Source organism: Uloborus diversus, chromosome 8, assembly GCF_026930045.1.
Source record: "Uloborus diversus isolate 005 chromosome 8, Udiv.v.3.1, whole genome shotgun sequence".
NCBI lineage: Eukaryota > Metazoa > Arthropoda > Arachnida > Araneae > Uloboridae > Uloborus > Uloborus diversus.
The window spans coordinates 143,072,607-143,089,158 of record NC_072738.1 but is presented as its reverse complement, the minus strand read 5'-3'; the positions used below and the strand labels follow the sequence as shown (position 1 = coordinate 143,089,158).

Here is a 16,552-nt window from a genome sequence, read left to right as displayed (position 1 = left end):
AGGGGCTCTCAAATGGCTATGTAAAGGCCCTATTTTCAAGTATTGATTTTAGGGGCCCCTCTAAAAGCCATAATTAGTACTCAAAAACCCTAAAAATTTATCAAAGGCCGTATTTTTTAGCTTTGGTCAATGCTGTAAAATGAGAGTTAGCCATAACTTCATTTTTACGTTATTATAAATTGCACCTGAACTGGCAAACACAGAAACTTAAGGTCAAAGCTCAAAGTGACTGTTGTAACAGTTTGTAGTCGTACCTGCATACAACGATGAACTGTGACTGGATATTCCTTTCCAATTCCATGACATAATCACAAAAAAATAAAGAGGGAATGGAGTAAGTTTATTATGTGGTGTGAATTGAAGTTCGACTTATAGAAGTTTCACTGTGTCCTATAAATTTGTGTGTGTGTGGTGGTTGTGTATTATGAAGCTTTTAAATTACTATTTAAATGTAACCTTCATTAAAAAAATAATAATAATATATATAGTATGGAAAATATCCCTGTTTAGTTACAGAAATCTACTGGAAAAAGGCCATGTAAGCGCTCTATTTTCCAATCTACTGGGAGAGTGGGAACCTTGTAAACTGTATAGTAAAATTAAGCTTTACAATCTCTCTGTTACTACTATTTATGTGTCATTTATTTTGAAAGCAAAAAGTAAACAAATAAACACGATTAAAGATGACTTGAAAATGTTTTATTCCTATTGTAAACTTGAATGTATTTTTCATGCAAATAGATCAAAGGCTGGATTTATCTCGAAGCCATACAGATGACCCCGAACCAGTGAAAGGACAGATTGTTATTAGCTTGTTATCCAGAGATGGTCATGGATCTGGAAGTGTAAATGTAGTAGTTGATCGTCTTGGTAATTTATCCCTTTCTCCGGATGAACTGCCTGAAGGGTATTTTTTTTATATATATACTAAATTTGAATTTTATTGTTAAATACTAGAAAAAATGTTGGATGGTTATTGTATGGTATTAGGATAAAATTGACTAAATTATTTTAAAACATAAAATTTCTATAAAGCAGAAGATAGATTGATGAGAAAAGGAAAATTTTGAAAGGAGAATTTTTGGTGCTGTCCAGGAAAACAACAGATGACGCACTCTCTATAATTTTGAGATATATAAACAATGCTATAAATAGCCAGATATTATCTACTTTATTAAAGCAAATCACATTAGATGGCTGAGGCACCTCTTTAGACTATGTAGTAGGGACCCAACCCATAAAGTCACATTCACAAATCCAGATGGTGCACGCAAGAGGGGCCGCCCACCAACCAGATGGCTCGACTGTGCTGAAAAAGACTTAACTTAAGAACTGTTGGCCTGAGTGGATGGAGGAATTCTGTTTTTGACAGGGCGGGATGGAGGAAATTAATTGAGATGGTCTTAGCCTGCCCTAGTAGTGCCGAAAAAGAAGAATAAAATTTCTATAAATTGAAGTTAAAGACATGTTTTTGAAAGAATGAAACTTAAGTGCAGTTGATAAATTCATAATCGGAAATGTAGTTTTTGTACCCCTATGTGAGAATGGTCTGTTTTTGCACTTGTAATACTTGTGAAGTTGGTGAATTCAAAGGAGCTGAAAATTTCAAGTGCTCAACTCTTTAAATTTTGACGTTTAAAATTTATCTTTTATTGTATCAATTGATAGCTTTGGGCAGTTGTTAATAGATCTATGAGCAAAGTTGTAGGATAAGTCAGAGTGTGGAGGGGTTCAATTAGTGAAGAAAAATGCAGTTGGAAAGACAAGGTTCAATTTCAGCAGGATCAAGATTTTGAAAACGTCAGTTCCAACTTTTCAGGCAGTGCCGGATCTGGGGGGAGCAAGCTGGGGACCCTTACCCAGGCAGCAACTTCTGGGAGGTGGCATGATCACTCTATTTCTGTGTTTTTTTTTCCATTGAGTTTCGATATAAAGAATTAAAGGAAGATTGGTAAGGACGACAGTTTCAGGATTTCCCCTGGCTCTTAAAAATCAAAGATCCGGCACTGTTTTCCAGTTTTGTTAGGGATTGATTTTTCTTTCTTTTTTTCCATTCTGCTTACTATTAGTGGTTCAATATTTCAGGTGTGGCAAAATTGCAAGAAATCTCACTTCAAATTGTTTTTTGAATAAGATTTCTTTTAAAAGAGCAAGATTCTTGCTCTCTCACTCTATTGAGAAGCCCGATATATGTATATATATATAGAAAAAATATTAATAAAAATAATTATTGTTGTGGTAATAGTTTTATATAAACAGCCTTGATTATAACTTTGCTATTTAACGTGTTTGCATTTAACTTAGCATACAGTATTTAATTTTAATACAAAATTGCTTGCTTTATCATAACTCTCCTGGACCCACAACCATTCCCTTGCAGAATTGAACTTTATTTAAATAATCTTTATGTACAAGATCCAAATTGTTCATTTTATGGTTGACATTGAGAATTTTTTCTCATTGAACAGGTGGGAAGAAAGGAGAACGGCTTCAGGAAGAGTTTATTATGTTAATCATTTTACTAGGTCAACACAATGGGAAAAGCCAACAAGGTATTTTTCAAAATTTTTAAATCCAGTCATTCAGTTCAGTACTTACTGCTTCTTGTGTATACTGGTAAAATTTCGAAAATAAAATGTTTTTTTTTTTTTTTTTTTTTGCTTTCTTAGTTGCTTAGTTTAAGATTTTCTAAACTTCCTTTTTTTATGTTCAGTGCTTTAGACATTAGGTAATGCTATTTCTTAGTGTCGTAATTCATATCTTTATGGTAAATACAACTATAAATAAGAGCAGTATTGTAATACCAGCTTGAGAGAACTATGGCTTGTGTATGCTGCTATTTGTAATGCATTGACAGTGCCGGATGGAGGGGGGGGGGGAAGCCTGGGCCCTTTGCTATTGATGGTTTTTTTTTTTTCTTTTCATTTTCTTATTATTGAAAAAACTTGAAGAGAGGTAGTTAAGGGCAGTACTTTTAAGATTTGCCCCCGTGTTAGAAAAGTTGAAGATCTGTACTCGTGCGTTAACAAAAGAATTACACTGTGAAGCAAAAAAATTTTCTGTTTATAGTCTATGGGCCAAGCACAAATATCGTTCAAGTTCATTTACCAATCTTGAGGACTAAGGGAACTTTCTTGAAATCTATCACTAACTATTGGTGAACTTAATAGAAAAATGCAATATTCACATGCAGAAACTGTCTCATTAAGTTTTAATTAGTAATTGAAATAGAAACTATGTTCCATGGCTTCTTAGCACTTACACAAAAAATGTGTCTCTAGGTGGCGCTATTACACAAAATATTTGTCATCTAAAAGTTTAAGAAACCGTTTTTCAAACCCAAATTTTACTGTTTTACTCAATTTTTCGTTTGCAAAATATATTAATACATTTTAAATTACTTACTTTTACTTAGTAATTTTGTAACAAAAAGAAAATCAAAAATTGTATCAATCCACATTTCTACGTGATCTTAATCGCAAGATTTTGTTTATTACACTAGAGCCAGCGCTCACATAGACATTGTTTAGTACAAAAAATTAGAAGGCACTTTATTTCACAAAAAAAAAAAAGATATTAATGAATCACTGAATAGCAATAATTGACCTACAAAATCTTAAGAACACATAAACAACTTTAACAGATGCCAATACATGTTTAAAATGTATTATAAAATTAAACATTAGCAGACGAAAAATTAAAAAGTATATTTTACTTTCAAATCACAATGTTTTATCTTTTCCTTTTATAATAATATTGCTTTTTGATTACAGACGATATTTGGAGTTCATTTTTAGCCTACTTTCTCGTCAAAGTAATATAAAATAAATAAAGACATGAAAGGTGGTTTAATTGGTTATAATTAATGTATTGTAAAAATATTGCTTAGTCCAAAAAAAGTCAAAAAAATATATAAAATGATTAAATAAACATAAAAAAATTAACAATTCGAAAGTAGGTTTTTGAGATAGAGAAAACGTGTCTGTCGGTCGACCAATGTGCTAACCCCCAGTCCCCCCCCCCCTAAAAAAAATTTAAACATCATTCGATTCAAACAAAATTTTTTTTTTTGGAAAGATCCCCCGATGACACCTTATTTCGGCATTTCATGTTTTAATTTGAACAATTTTTTGTTCAACTTTGAACAGTTCAAAACACTTATATTAGGGCTTGCGGGAAAAATGTAAGGCAAATGTAAAATGCGAATTTAAAGGTGGATTTGTTTAAGAAAAACTTTGTTGGAAAAAGCTCTTGATGAAGAACATTTTTACAAAAGAGTTTTTTTTTTTTTTAAATAACAATAACGACAACGCGAAAAATTATTTTATGTCGCTAAAAACTAAAAAAATGGAGTAGATTCTGAATACATTCTCAGGTTTTGGTGACAAGAAATAGAAAAGAAAGTTATTAATAACTTTCTTTTATTAATAACTAAATGTGAAAGTTATTAATAACTAAATATGTCTGAATAAAAATGAAATGAATTTAAAGCACAAATGTTTTTACCAGGGCTGCGAAGCCGGAGGGAAAAAGAACCAATTCCTGAGTCTTGACTCCTACCCTATTCCCTTGTTTGTGCACTAACTATGAAGCAAATATTCATTGCCGATGCTTGAATATTTTAATCCAGTGATAAATAACCTTTTCGCATTAATAGGATTCTCGTGAGCCAGAACAAATATAAATTGCATTTATGATTTAAATTTTTCAAATAGCATGGGAAAACAAGGGAAACAAAAGACAATTACTAACCAAAACTGCTGTCATTATTACTACCTGCATATTTTATTCCATTTGCTTATTTTATTGTATTTCAGAAATCAATTTATGACTACTTGGCTTCAAAATTCATAACACCGAAAGAAGATTATTAGTAGTTTTGGAAGGTTTCAGAATGTATATTTATCGTTTTTTAACACTCTGAATACAACGATGGGGCACATGGGTCAGCTTCAAGGGCCACATTTGATCTGTGGGCTGTAGATTGGTCACCACTGATTCAATCACTGCTCCCAGTTTATCAGAACATTGGATGGACTATAAATGCGGGCTGTATTGAACAATGAAGCACTATTTCAATTGCACGAGATAAAATACAGAAACTAATCTCCTGCGCATACCAGAAAAGTTGGTGTTCTTCGAAGAGATTTACATGCAAGATGTAAAAATGTTTATGCACATAATTTTGCTCTAGTAACAGCAGCTGTTTAATCCTTCAGATAGAAAATAACTCTATACATAAAAACTGAGTAGATGAATTTGGTGATTCTGACAATGATACTTCAGAATAAAATGTTTGCTTCTTGAAAAAAATATTTTTTGATGCACAAGCATAATATTTTCAATGTATATGAATAATATTTAAAATGTACACCAATAATATTTTTAATGTACATCAATAATATTTTTTATGTATTTAAAATTTGTCCTCCTCTTGCTTGTCAGTTTCACTTCTTTTCATGTATTTCTAATGGTCTGTAAAAAATTTATGAGACAGTATTTTTTCGTCTGTAGACAGTCAGGACTCGGAAAAATATCACTTTTTGTAGTCCCCGAAATTGGCAAACAAAACCTTGTTTCTAAGCATCTTTTTATGCCTTCGTCCCACAGCCTATTACTCTTTTGGCTTGTTATTCAAAATTTAAAACTTCGCTTGTGTACTTATTTGGACAGCACTCTTTCAAATTCTAGAAGTTATGTCTTTTACTCCTTTAAACAATTTCTATTCTTTGGCACCTTTTACGAATTTAAACAACCATTTGGCGCAGTACTAATGCTCTTATGTCAAAAAAAAAAAAAAAAAAAAATCAAGCAACCAAATTATTTTTTTCATAAATATTCATATTCATATTATAAGGACTGTAAAAAAAAGGAGTATCTAATCAAATTTTTTATTTTGCATGAAAACCTGATGGACTTGAACCAAACGTACTTGCATGCGCCAACTTTAAACCTTTTTGCACGTGCTAAAGACCTGTCTGCCGCTCATGAAAAATTAAATAATGTGCAGAAACCAGGTTAAGAAATGTGGAAATGTACTTGTATATATAATTTTAAAGTTGAATATGTATTTCCACATTTCTTAACCTCGTTTCTGCATGCTACTAAGGAAAAAAGATAAATTTCACAGGCAGGAGAAAAGATATTTATCTTAAATTTGATTGTTCCCCCTTGACTTGTGTAATCATATCTATTGTATTTGTATATTATCTTAAATATTATTTATATTATGTTACTAACTTTTATCTTTTCTTCTGGAACTGAAATTTACGATAAATTTGTCCATTCTTGACGTGTGTGTAATCCTATCTTTTCCTATTTTTTCCTACTTTTTTAAGTGAATTTTTTCCTTCTTTATTACTTTTTGATTCCTTATTTCCTACTTTTTCCCAAAAAAAACCATTTCGAAGTCTGAGATTGTATGCATATGGTTCTTTCTCACGGTTAAGTATGGAGGAGAAGGAGCCAATTTTTACTTTCTTTGCTGAAAATTTGAGTGAATATCATAAATGTAGATAGTTTTATTTGTTCATAATTTAAACTTTTTTTCCTCTCCACCGTAGGACCGCATATGAAATTGAGCAAGCAAATGGTCACAACAACAATCGTGCAAATAGTAGTCAAGTTTCTAATAATGCCACAACCAACAATTCATCTTCAAATCCTTCATACAATAATACGAACTCTAATTCAAATACGAACTTTAATAACCTAAACTCTACTAGCAATTCAGAAAGCAATTCTAGTAATAATACTAGCAATAATGTTAGTAGTGGAAGTGGACATTCACGAAGACGATCAACTAGGCATCGAAATTATTTATCAAGAAATCATTTACATCAAGCAGTTGAGCTTCCTGAAGGTTATGGTGAGTTTAATTTTCTGTGTGATCATTTGTACTGTCAAAGTATGTGTCTTATGTGTCTATTTATTTTGCATAAAATGAACAAAAAAAAAAAAGCTTCTTATGTTTATAAACTTTATTTGAGATACTTTATATTTTTAACTAGTGGCACCCGCACGGCTTCGCCCGTAATAGAAAAATTAAAGGTCTTTTGGTTCGCTTGTATATTTACAAATAATGTATGGTGAATTTTCTCGCCGATTGGCTTGTACCGACGTTACAGTTCCACGTTATGATAATTTCGTATCTCGCCAATTGGCTTGTGCCCATGTTACGGTTCCACGTTATGATAATTTCGTAATTTATGATAGTTTTTTTTCTTAAAATTGGAATAAAAAAAGAACCACATCGAATTTTCGAAAAATCGCTTCGAGGTGCACACCCCCATGCTACATACTAACTTTGTGCCAAATTTCACGAAAATCGGCCGAACGGTTTAGGCGCTATGCGCGTCACAGACATCCTACAGACATCCTACGGACATCCTACAGATATCCAGACATCCAGACATCCTCCGGACAGAGAGACTTTCAGCTTTATTATTAGTAAAGATAACTCACACACTTTTTCACAACCAATATCAAGTAAATTAATAAAGTAAATCAAGAAATGTTGTTTTAGAAATTCAAGAAATGTTATTGCAAACATCTGATAGAAGTACAATTTCTCAGTGCACATGGACCATTTCCTTCCTATGTATGCTGATTCAAGATAATTAGTTCCCCATTGTGTGTATGCAGTCAACCTGGAGCTCATGAACACAACATATTCAACTGTCCTCTAACCAGCTCTTTCCATTGCATTTACAATAAAAACCTTTCTTTTTCCAAAAATATTGCACATATTCTATCCAGTTTCGTGCAAGAATATCTATAAAATAATGTCCCTACTCATATCACAAGCAGATGACTTTAAATTTATGGCTTAAAAACTTTCAAAGAACTTTTATTGCAGTTTATATTGTATTTCCATCCAACCAGATTTTCAACTTCAATTTCACTTGTTTACTGTGTTTTTAAATGTTTTATGTTTTTGTATGTGTTTATGTATTAGTATTTATCAAAATTATTCCAGCGATTGCTTGGTCGCTCGTGACCTGTTCTGGTCCCCTCAATCACCACATCTGGTTAAACCCTCACCAGATTGGCACAGTGGTGATTGGTGGGGTTTGAATAAATAAATAAATAGGCTGACCACCTAACCCGGACATCTGCCTTGCACCCCAGAGCCCCTGGGCAAAAAAACTTGAGTTGGGTACAGTAGGTCTTGACCCTCACAGGCCAAGTGCCGCAGGGTTTTTTTTTTTTTTTTGTTAAACTTATACCACTCATGTCTCCTCTATATGTGCACATGAGCACATGATCCCCTGAAGACACTTTATCAAACCTTGGTGTGTTGTGTCACTCTTTTCTGCCATCTTTTGCTGCCTTTGTAAACTGTCCACTGCAATGCCCCTCAACTGTGCTGCAAGATGACAGGCTTATCTAGTGGGATTTCAGTACTGTTGTGCACAGTACTGATATTTCTCACAAAGTGCTTACGTTTCATGAAAAAACCCTTCATAAAGCAATTGAAAGTCCTTCATTTTTTTTAATTCTTTTTTTATTTAAAGACCTTGAAAGTTCTGGAAAATTGGGATAATGTGTGGAATGTGCACATTTTCTTATTCCCACGAACCAAATACGTGACGTGATTGGTGTAGTAAAAGGTTTGAGGTAAAAAGTTCTTTCTACAAAAAGAGGTTTTTTGGAGAGGTAGTTTTTGCTAGAGGTGGAAAAACCATCCAGTCAAAAATAAATTTTTGCCACTTTGTGTCAAATTGGCAAAAATGGATGCGCTTTTCAATACACTATGCTGACTTAAATGTAGAAAATATTCTTAAAATGTCATGTTTTGTGTATTTTAAAAAAGTGTAGTTGCTAGGGAGGGAAATAACCATCCTTTCCTCACAAATACCTGTTTTACTGCAAATACTATATTAATTTGTCTGTTAGTACTAAGGCTTTCATATGCACTTTTTTATGTTTTGTTTTAATGTATATTGAGTTGTAATCTATGATTTTTTATTGTTTGCATTGAATATGAAGTTAATTCAATTACAGTTAAGCCACTGAAAATTAATTAGGTTTAGATGCATCTTTCTAGCTTCTAACATAACTTGTGTTTCATTTTCCGAATAAAACAGTTTCAAGAGGATTTAGATGATATTACTTACTAAGGTAGCTGATAAGTGGGGTATGGCAGTTAGTTTTAAGAAATGCCAAGTGCTACATGAAGGTCATGGAAATAATCTTGCAAATTATTATTTATAGAATTCAGTCATTAGTCAGGCAGAAAAGTTATTGATTTGAGTATCTCAACAAATTAGAACTTCAAGTTTAGTCAACAGTGCAGCAGTGCAAGTAGCAAAGCCTACAGAATGCTTGAGTTTATCAATCAATCTCTTTCAAACAAATCTAATAAGGTTCTTCTGCCTTTATATAGGAGTTTAGTAATACCACATTTGGAGTATGCTGTTCAGTTTTGGTCTCCTTCTCTCAAGAATGATATTTCTTTATTGGAAAGAGTTCAAAGAAGGGCTACTAGGCTAGATAGGGGACTTTCAGATTTAGATTGGGATGCCAGACTTAAAAGTCTTAAAATGACAGACGTTAATGGGTTAAATTTTTGCTCCGAAAGCAGGACGAGGGGTCATTGTTTTAAGCTATTCAAATCTGCAGCTAATCTGGAAATTGGGAAAAATTACTTCTTTAGTTGGGTTGTGAGCACTTGGATGGAACAGCTTACTGGAAGAGGTGGTAATGAGCAAGGGGGTATTTAGCTTTAATAGAGCCATTGAACTTCATTGGGAACTAATAAACTGACTAGAACCAGCCTAGCTGGGCCCAGAGACTGTTGCTGGTTGATTTTGTATTTGACTTTTTTTTTTTTTTTAATTTTATCCACATCCTTGATTTTTGCCAGGAAGAGTGCTCGAAAATGTATGAAGGTGCTTGATTTTCATTCTACAAATAGTGTACTTCACTCTTTGTACTCGTCTCCTGCAATATGTCATTATTTTTCCTCTGCCTCTGGGTTCACATAGCTACATAGCTACTAAAAAACTACTATATGAAGCGTATGACTGCAGCAGTAAGTATCTCTAAAAGAAGTCATTTTAGAAAAAAATCACATATCTGCTGCTACAAAAAGGTATGATTTACACTAACTTTTTTTAAGCCATTTAGATGACCAATTTGAAACACTCTGACTTTCTCAGATTGTTGGTCTACCTTAATATTGCAAACTTAAAAAACACAGTTGGGAAAAAATTGATGATACATACTTTTGTAACTACACACTTCATATATTCTACTTATTCTTCGTGCATTTGTGAGCTTATGCTTGGTGGGAAATTATACAGTTGACTCTCTGTTAAAGGACGCTCTATTTAATGACTTTCTCTATTTAACGACGCTTTTTTCTGGTCCCAGATGGTCCACTATAGTGTTAAAAGCATTTTATTTAAGGACGCTTTCTACTTAAGGACAATTTTTTGTGGTCCCTTGAAAGTCGTTAAACAGAGAGCCAACTGTATTTTCATAATTGAGATCAAAAAATGTATTTATTTGGATTTTTGTTATTGTTTATTCATAAACTTTCTTTCATTCAATTCAGAAATTAGAACGACACAGCAAGGCCAAGTATATTTTTATCATGTAGCCACTGGTGTGAGCACGTGGCATGACCCAAGAGTTCCTAGAGATTTAGCTGGAATCAATGTTGATGAGTTGGGCCCACTTCCCAATGGCTGGGAAATGAGGCGTACTGCCAATGGACGTGTATATTATGTGGATCACAACAACAGAACAACACAGTTTACGGACCCACGGTTGTCCAGCAGCTTAGCTGTACAAAACATGCTCAAGTAAGAAACGTTTTTCAAATAGAGCCGACTCTTTAAAAATTTGTTTTAAAAATATTTTTGATTGACATCAATATTTTCTGTCAATGTCACAATGTCATACCTGCCAACCCTTCCGGATTTCCCGGAAGTTTTACGGATTTTTATGTCCTTTTTCCGTTTTTCCGGTTATGAGCAAAATCTTCCGGATTTTTCACGTTTTGTAGGAAAAATAATTATCTCGCCAATTTCGGCGCTAAAGATACTTTTGTGGAACGCGGCACCGCGTTTTAGGCCAAGTAGCCAAGGAAAGGTTGCCGTAAGAGAATGGCAGGAGAAGAAGCGAGGCAAGATTATGACGTCCTTGAGTGATACAGCGCATGACTTCATCGGGATCCAATCAAAGCAAGCGTCGCGGCGGGCAACTAGGGGCACAATTTCAGCGCCAATTATCTTCTCATTCTCTCAATTCGAGCTGTTTTTGCTTCGTTCTTTTTTTAAGATGAGTAACAAATGTTATTTCCAAACTTTTAAAGAAAGCAATAAAAGTAATATTTACTAAACGAAAGTAAGTTCAATTGATATGAAATTGATAACTAATATCTTGTTAAATGTAAAGAGGGTAGGTGTCCTGTTTGATTTTATTTTGCGTTAAAATCTTGTGGATAAAAATAAAAAAATCTTCCGGATTTTTTTTCTCGGAGGTTGGCAGGTATGCAATGTCAAATTTATTGTCTTGATGTCACAAGGCTCTTCCTCTCTTGCCTTTCGCTAGATTTTTATTACTTTTGCAAGTACTCATATCCCTCTCAAGTTTACTAACTAGAAGATTGTGTTTGCTGCAAAATATTGTGTTGCATGTAATAAATGGTGCAAGACATAGACATATCCAGAAAGGCCAAGAGTGTCATCTACCCTCCTCCAAAGTACAAAATATTTAAAATGACCCACACAAAAAGCAAGAACTTTCAAAAAATTGAATCATTGAAGGCTACTGCAATTTCTTAATTTATCAATGAGTTTAGCTTTAGCTACTTTCTGCTTGATATTGAAAGTGTTTGTTTCTTCTTTCGGAGCTTAATGGATTTGGGACATTATTGGTGTTTAATTGGGTTACTGTTATAATATCTCTAAAAAGCCAGCGCAAATTATTACAATGATAAAAACACTACCTTTTTCCACAAACTTTCTACAAAAAATTTTCTTTCATTTACATAAGTGTTATTGCAGGCAATCCCCTCCCCATAGGCAGTGAAGAGGTTTTAATTTAGAGAAGTGCCTCTCCCAGGACCATCATTTCAGAGTTTTCCAGGCTGGGGAGGGCAAAGGGGATATACTGATGCATTTTATAGGGAAAAAAACAAAAGTCATACACATGCATAATTACATTGTTTCCAAAATCTGAAGGTGGGGAATTAAATCTCCTTTGATAGCCCAAATGACGGGTCTGTCCCCCCCCCCCTTCTTCCCCTATCATTTTGAGCTAGATATGTGTCAGGATTATTTCAAGACATACTGTCAGCGCCGCTTAATCAGTTAACGAATAAATTAATATCCCTGCTATATGAATAAAAACTTCCGGAACCCAATCTTTCCCCATAGACACACGGTTATAGATCCCTGCTTAGCTAAAGAATTTCCCCAGATAATCAAATAATAATGGTCAAATTTCAAACATTTTTGCTGCAAGAAATATTTTGAATAAACAAAAAATAAATTAAAAACAATTATTGATATAAAAATATAAAATAGTAATTTTCCGCCAATGAAGGGCAAGAAAACAACATTCACATTCCATTAAAATATTTCCACTATTCTATCCAATTTTTTTTATTGTTGCCACTGCAAAACAAAATGCTTCAATGGTAATGAACTTACACAGCACAAAGAAATATCAACATTGCAGATAATATCAAATTGATAAACATTAAATGTAAAATATGGCAGATGTTTCAGACAAATTTTGTCAATATGGAAAGCTAAAGAAAAATTCTCTGCTTAATAAAATACACTGCTTAATTGCATGATATTTCTTGGATCCAACGGTATCCGTTTAAGCGGTTCCGTCAACTTCTGGGGGTGCTGGATCAGAGGTTTGGCTCCTGGTCTGTATAAAAAAAAAGTCTTCAAGGTTTTAACCGATTGGATAATGCCTGTCTTAACGGCGGGTTTTTTTGCTATGTACAATAATCTGGTAACTAAATAAAGAAAGTTATTAAATAGTGTCTGCCCCCCCTACCCCCAGTTACCGTCGAAAAAAGTTTATTTTTTGCCAGGATCGGCCAAATACATGCAAAACATTTTCTTTATAGCATCATCTGTTCAGAATTAAAAATCATATCTTATAAATACAGATTAAGCAAACATTTTACGCAGTTTTATAAACTTGGCAAGTGTCTGGCGAATGTATGGTACTGTGGTCCTTTGGTGATCAATAATGGATTTGGATTTATTATTTTACATATTTACGTTGCTTTTAATTGCAAAAATAGAAAATGAAATTAAACAAAATGACATTTTAAAAACTTATTCGGTTGGCAGAGTTATGATAACGTGGTCGGGACGAGTGTTCAAAAATCTTGGCGCTACCAGCCATTACAAAGGTTGCATTAAAATGTAAAAATTTTGCCAAATTAATTTTGTTAAAACGATCATTAAATACTATGTATAAGGTATTGAAGTAAAAATTAATTCATTAAATTAGTGAAACAACACGCTCAAATAACATTAAAACTACTATTAAAATGTTAATTAATCCACCAAATCCATTTTTTATCTCCGGTCTCACCAGGCGACTACGTTAGCGCATTGGCGAATTATTTTAAATTTTTATGAAACCTTTTTCTTTTTTTTTTGTGTGTGTTTTTAAGGATTAATGATGTTAATTAGGATTTTGTGGAAATATTGTCCCTACTCTTATGGCGACAATGGAGAATATCGTTCTTTCTTTCTTTTTATTTTTAAAAAAAATTTTTTTAATTTTTTTTTAATGCTATTAGACCTGTACTGATGATGATTTTTGGAATTAATCATGATGGAGATCTTCAGAGGGAGATGTTATTTGAAAACGCTGACATCACCATTCTAATAGACTTTAGGGAATGTTCATCTTTTCGAAATTAGAAGTATTTTGTACTATTGTCCTCATTTAAATGGGAACTTAAAAAAAAAAAAAAAAGAAAGAAAAAACTGTTGTGCTCACTCTGACTTCAATGGTGTTTTTACTCTGAACTTTTTTTTTTTTGGTATTTTAATCAGGACCGTTTACGTTATTTAGAAACAATTTATGTTCTTCTGATAGTATTTTAAAGTTTTGATGTTCTAACTCTAAATGGACATTATTAGAATCAGGATTTGTAGTGACTGATGACCTTGTTTTGGGAGGATTTCTCTGGTAAGAAGCTATGCAATAATTAAGATAGTTTAGCGCTAAACATCATTTGAAGGGGATCGGGATGATAAGGGAAATGTTTGACTTGATTAGGGAATTGTTGACCTCACTCGAATTGGGAATTTTCGAGAATTACCCAAACTAACTTCTTTACAACTCCTGAACGTTTCCCTGATTTATGTTGTGTGATTTTTTGGGTGTCTTCCCAGCTTCGCCGACATTTCATTTACCCCCCCCCCCCCCATTTTCAATTTTAATCATACCTTTTGATATATTAAATGGGGGAGGCAATTTGAAGTGTCGGCCAAACTGGGGACAAACTATTTTTTGCTAACTATTTGACCTCTGCCTGTGTTGACCATTAACTTAAATCGATTAAAAAAAAAATACATCAACATGAGCGAAGCCGTGTGTAAAAGCTAGTTAATATATAAAGAAAAATAAATGAGCGAGTAAAGAAATGAATGACTACAAAAATAAGTAAATAAACGAATAAATTAGTGAATTAATAAATGAAGGAATGTAAATGAATTAATAAATGAAAATGTAAGTGATTTATGTGAAATGATTGAGTGAGTAAATTAAACAAAATGTTCCATTACAAGTAAGTAAAGTGCTTTTGTTATAAGATTTCCAAAATGTTATTATGCAAGTTTTTAAAGTAAGTTCCGATTTTTCCTCCCTATTCAGTACAAGGAGAAGTAGTGGAATTGAAGACAATAGCAACCTCCTGAATGGAAGAGTTTCGGATTCTTCACAAGTAACTTCAAATGTCAATCATACCTCTAGTGCCATTAATCCCAACAGCCCAAATCCTCCCCCACTGCCGCCTTTGCCTACTTTAAACCCTACTATACCTCTTGCTCTGGAGATTGTAGATGCACCGTATTCAAAGCAGAAGCGAGATTTAGTTCAAAAACTTGCAGCCTTAAGACAAGAACTACATGCTTTGCAGCCACAGTCTGGACACTGCAGGCTAGAAGTTTCTCGAGAAGATATCTTTGAAGTAAGTCTTTGTAAAGATGGGCCCTTCCCATAAATTATTAAATATATTGCTCCCTTGGAAAGAGAGTGCCACAATAAGGAAATTTTAATTAATTAATTAATTTATTTATTTATTTTTTTTTTTTTTGCTTGAAGGGCTTCAAACAAAGTTATTTTCTTTGGAAAATAATGACAGATTTTTTGTTCTAATATTAACCACTGGAGAGCACAGCAAATTTCCTGAAGAGTCAAACTTCAAACACTTCTTTTGTAAAAATTTCATTTCTTCGTATTGTGGCACTCGTTTTCCAAATGAGCGATATTTTATCAAGTACTTTAAAAAACTGGAACTGTTTTTTTCTTCAGTTCTTAAAAAATAGGACTTTTTCATGTCCTAATTATCTCACCTTAAATTTATTTCTCACCTCCCATTTTTAATTTAAAAAATTTAATGAAGCGTTTCTAATGCATGTAAAAATAAGTTTCAAACTCTTTTTTTTTAAACATAAAGGAATTTGGGTCACAAAGTTTTAATTAGTTGCTGTTATTGTGTCAATATAAAGATTATTATAAAGATTTTTTTTTCTTTTCATTATTTTTTTAATTTTTACTTGGGGACATTTCTCGTGTAACTCAAAATTTTCTTGTTTTATTTTGTGATTGTTCCTTTATTTTTTGCCTGTTTTGCTTTTCCTACATTTATATTTTGACTATATTTCTTTCAGGAATCATATCGGTTAATAATGAAAATGAGACCAAAGGATTTGCGGAAAAGGTTGATGGTAAAATTCAGATCTGAAGAAGGTTTGGATTACGGAGGAGTAGCAAGGTATGTATTTTCATAAAAATGTAATCTTTGAAAATCATTTGTTCTATTTTGCTTTAAATTCATTCCTTACCTTCTCATTGTTGCAGGGAATGGCTTTACTTATTATCACATGAAATGCTCAATCCATATTACGGCTTATTTCAGTATACGAGAGATGATATATATACCCTTCAAATCAATCATGATTCTTCTGTCAATCCTGTGAGTATATTTTATTGGTCTTGTTTTAAACTGTGCATTTTCTTTTTGAATCACATAGAGTCCTGAAAAGTTGGTTATTGATATTAGGTTTCCAAAATGAAAATTGTTGTTTGCTTCGGTTTCTAAAACATAAAGGTGTTTGTTGGCAAAAAGAAGACAATTTAGAAGTAGAAAAGGAAAATGGAAAAAAGGTTAAAAGTAAAAAAAAGAATTATAATAATAAAAACACCATGCAATTATAAGTTGATCCTGTTATCAAAATACCAGTCGTCAGAACTAGGTTACTACTAAGAGTTTCAAGCCCATAAATTTTGAGCCTTTTTTCTGATAAAAAATTATTTTCAATTTTATCTACAACTT

The 16,552-nt window shown here is 32.8% G+C and overlaps 1 protein-coding gene across 1 annotated transcript in view; it reads left to right on the top strand.

Moving 5' to 3' along the window:
* Window positions 1-16,552, top strand: part of LOC129228272 (E3 ubiquitin-protein ligase SMURF2-like) — a 170,650-nt gene that overhangs the window by 137,865 nt on the left and 16,233 nt on the right. The window contains exons 5-11 of the mRNA XM_054862941.1: window positions 742-907; window positions 2,469-2,552; window positions 6,564-6,868; window positions 10,562-10,811; window positions 14,869-15,184; window positions 15,888-15,991; window positions 16,078-16,192. Of these exons, the coding sequence (XP_054718916.1) occupies window positions 742-907; window positions 2,469-2,552; window positions 6,564-6,868; window positions 10,562-10,811; window positions 14,869-15,184; window positions 15,888-15,991; window positions 16,078-16,192 (1,340 nt within the window). The remainder of the gene's footprint in view (window positions 1-741; window positions 908-2,468; window positions 2,553-6,563; window positions 6,869-10,561; window positions 10,812-14,868; window positions 15,185-15,887; window positions 15,992-16,077; window positions 16,193-16,552) is intronic.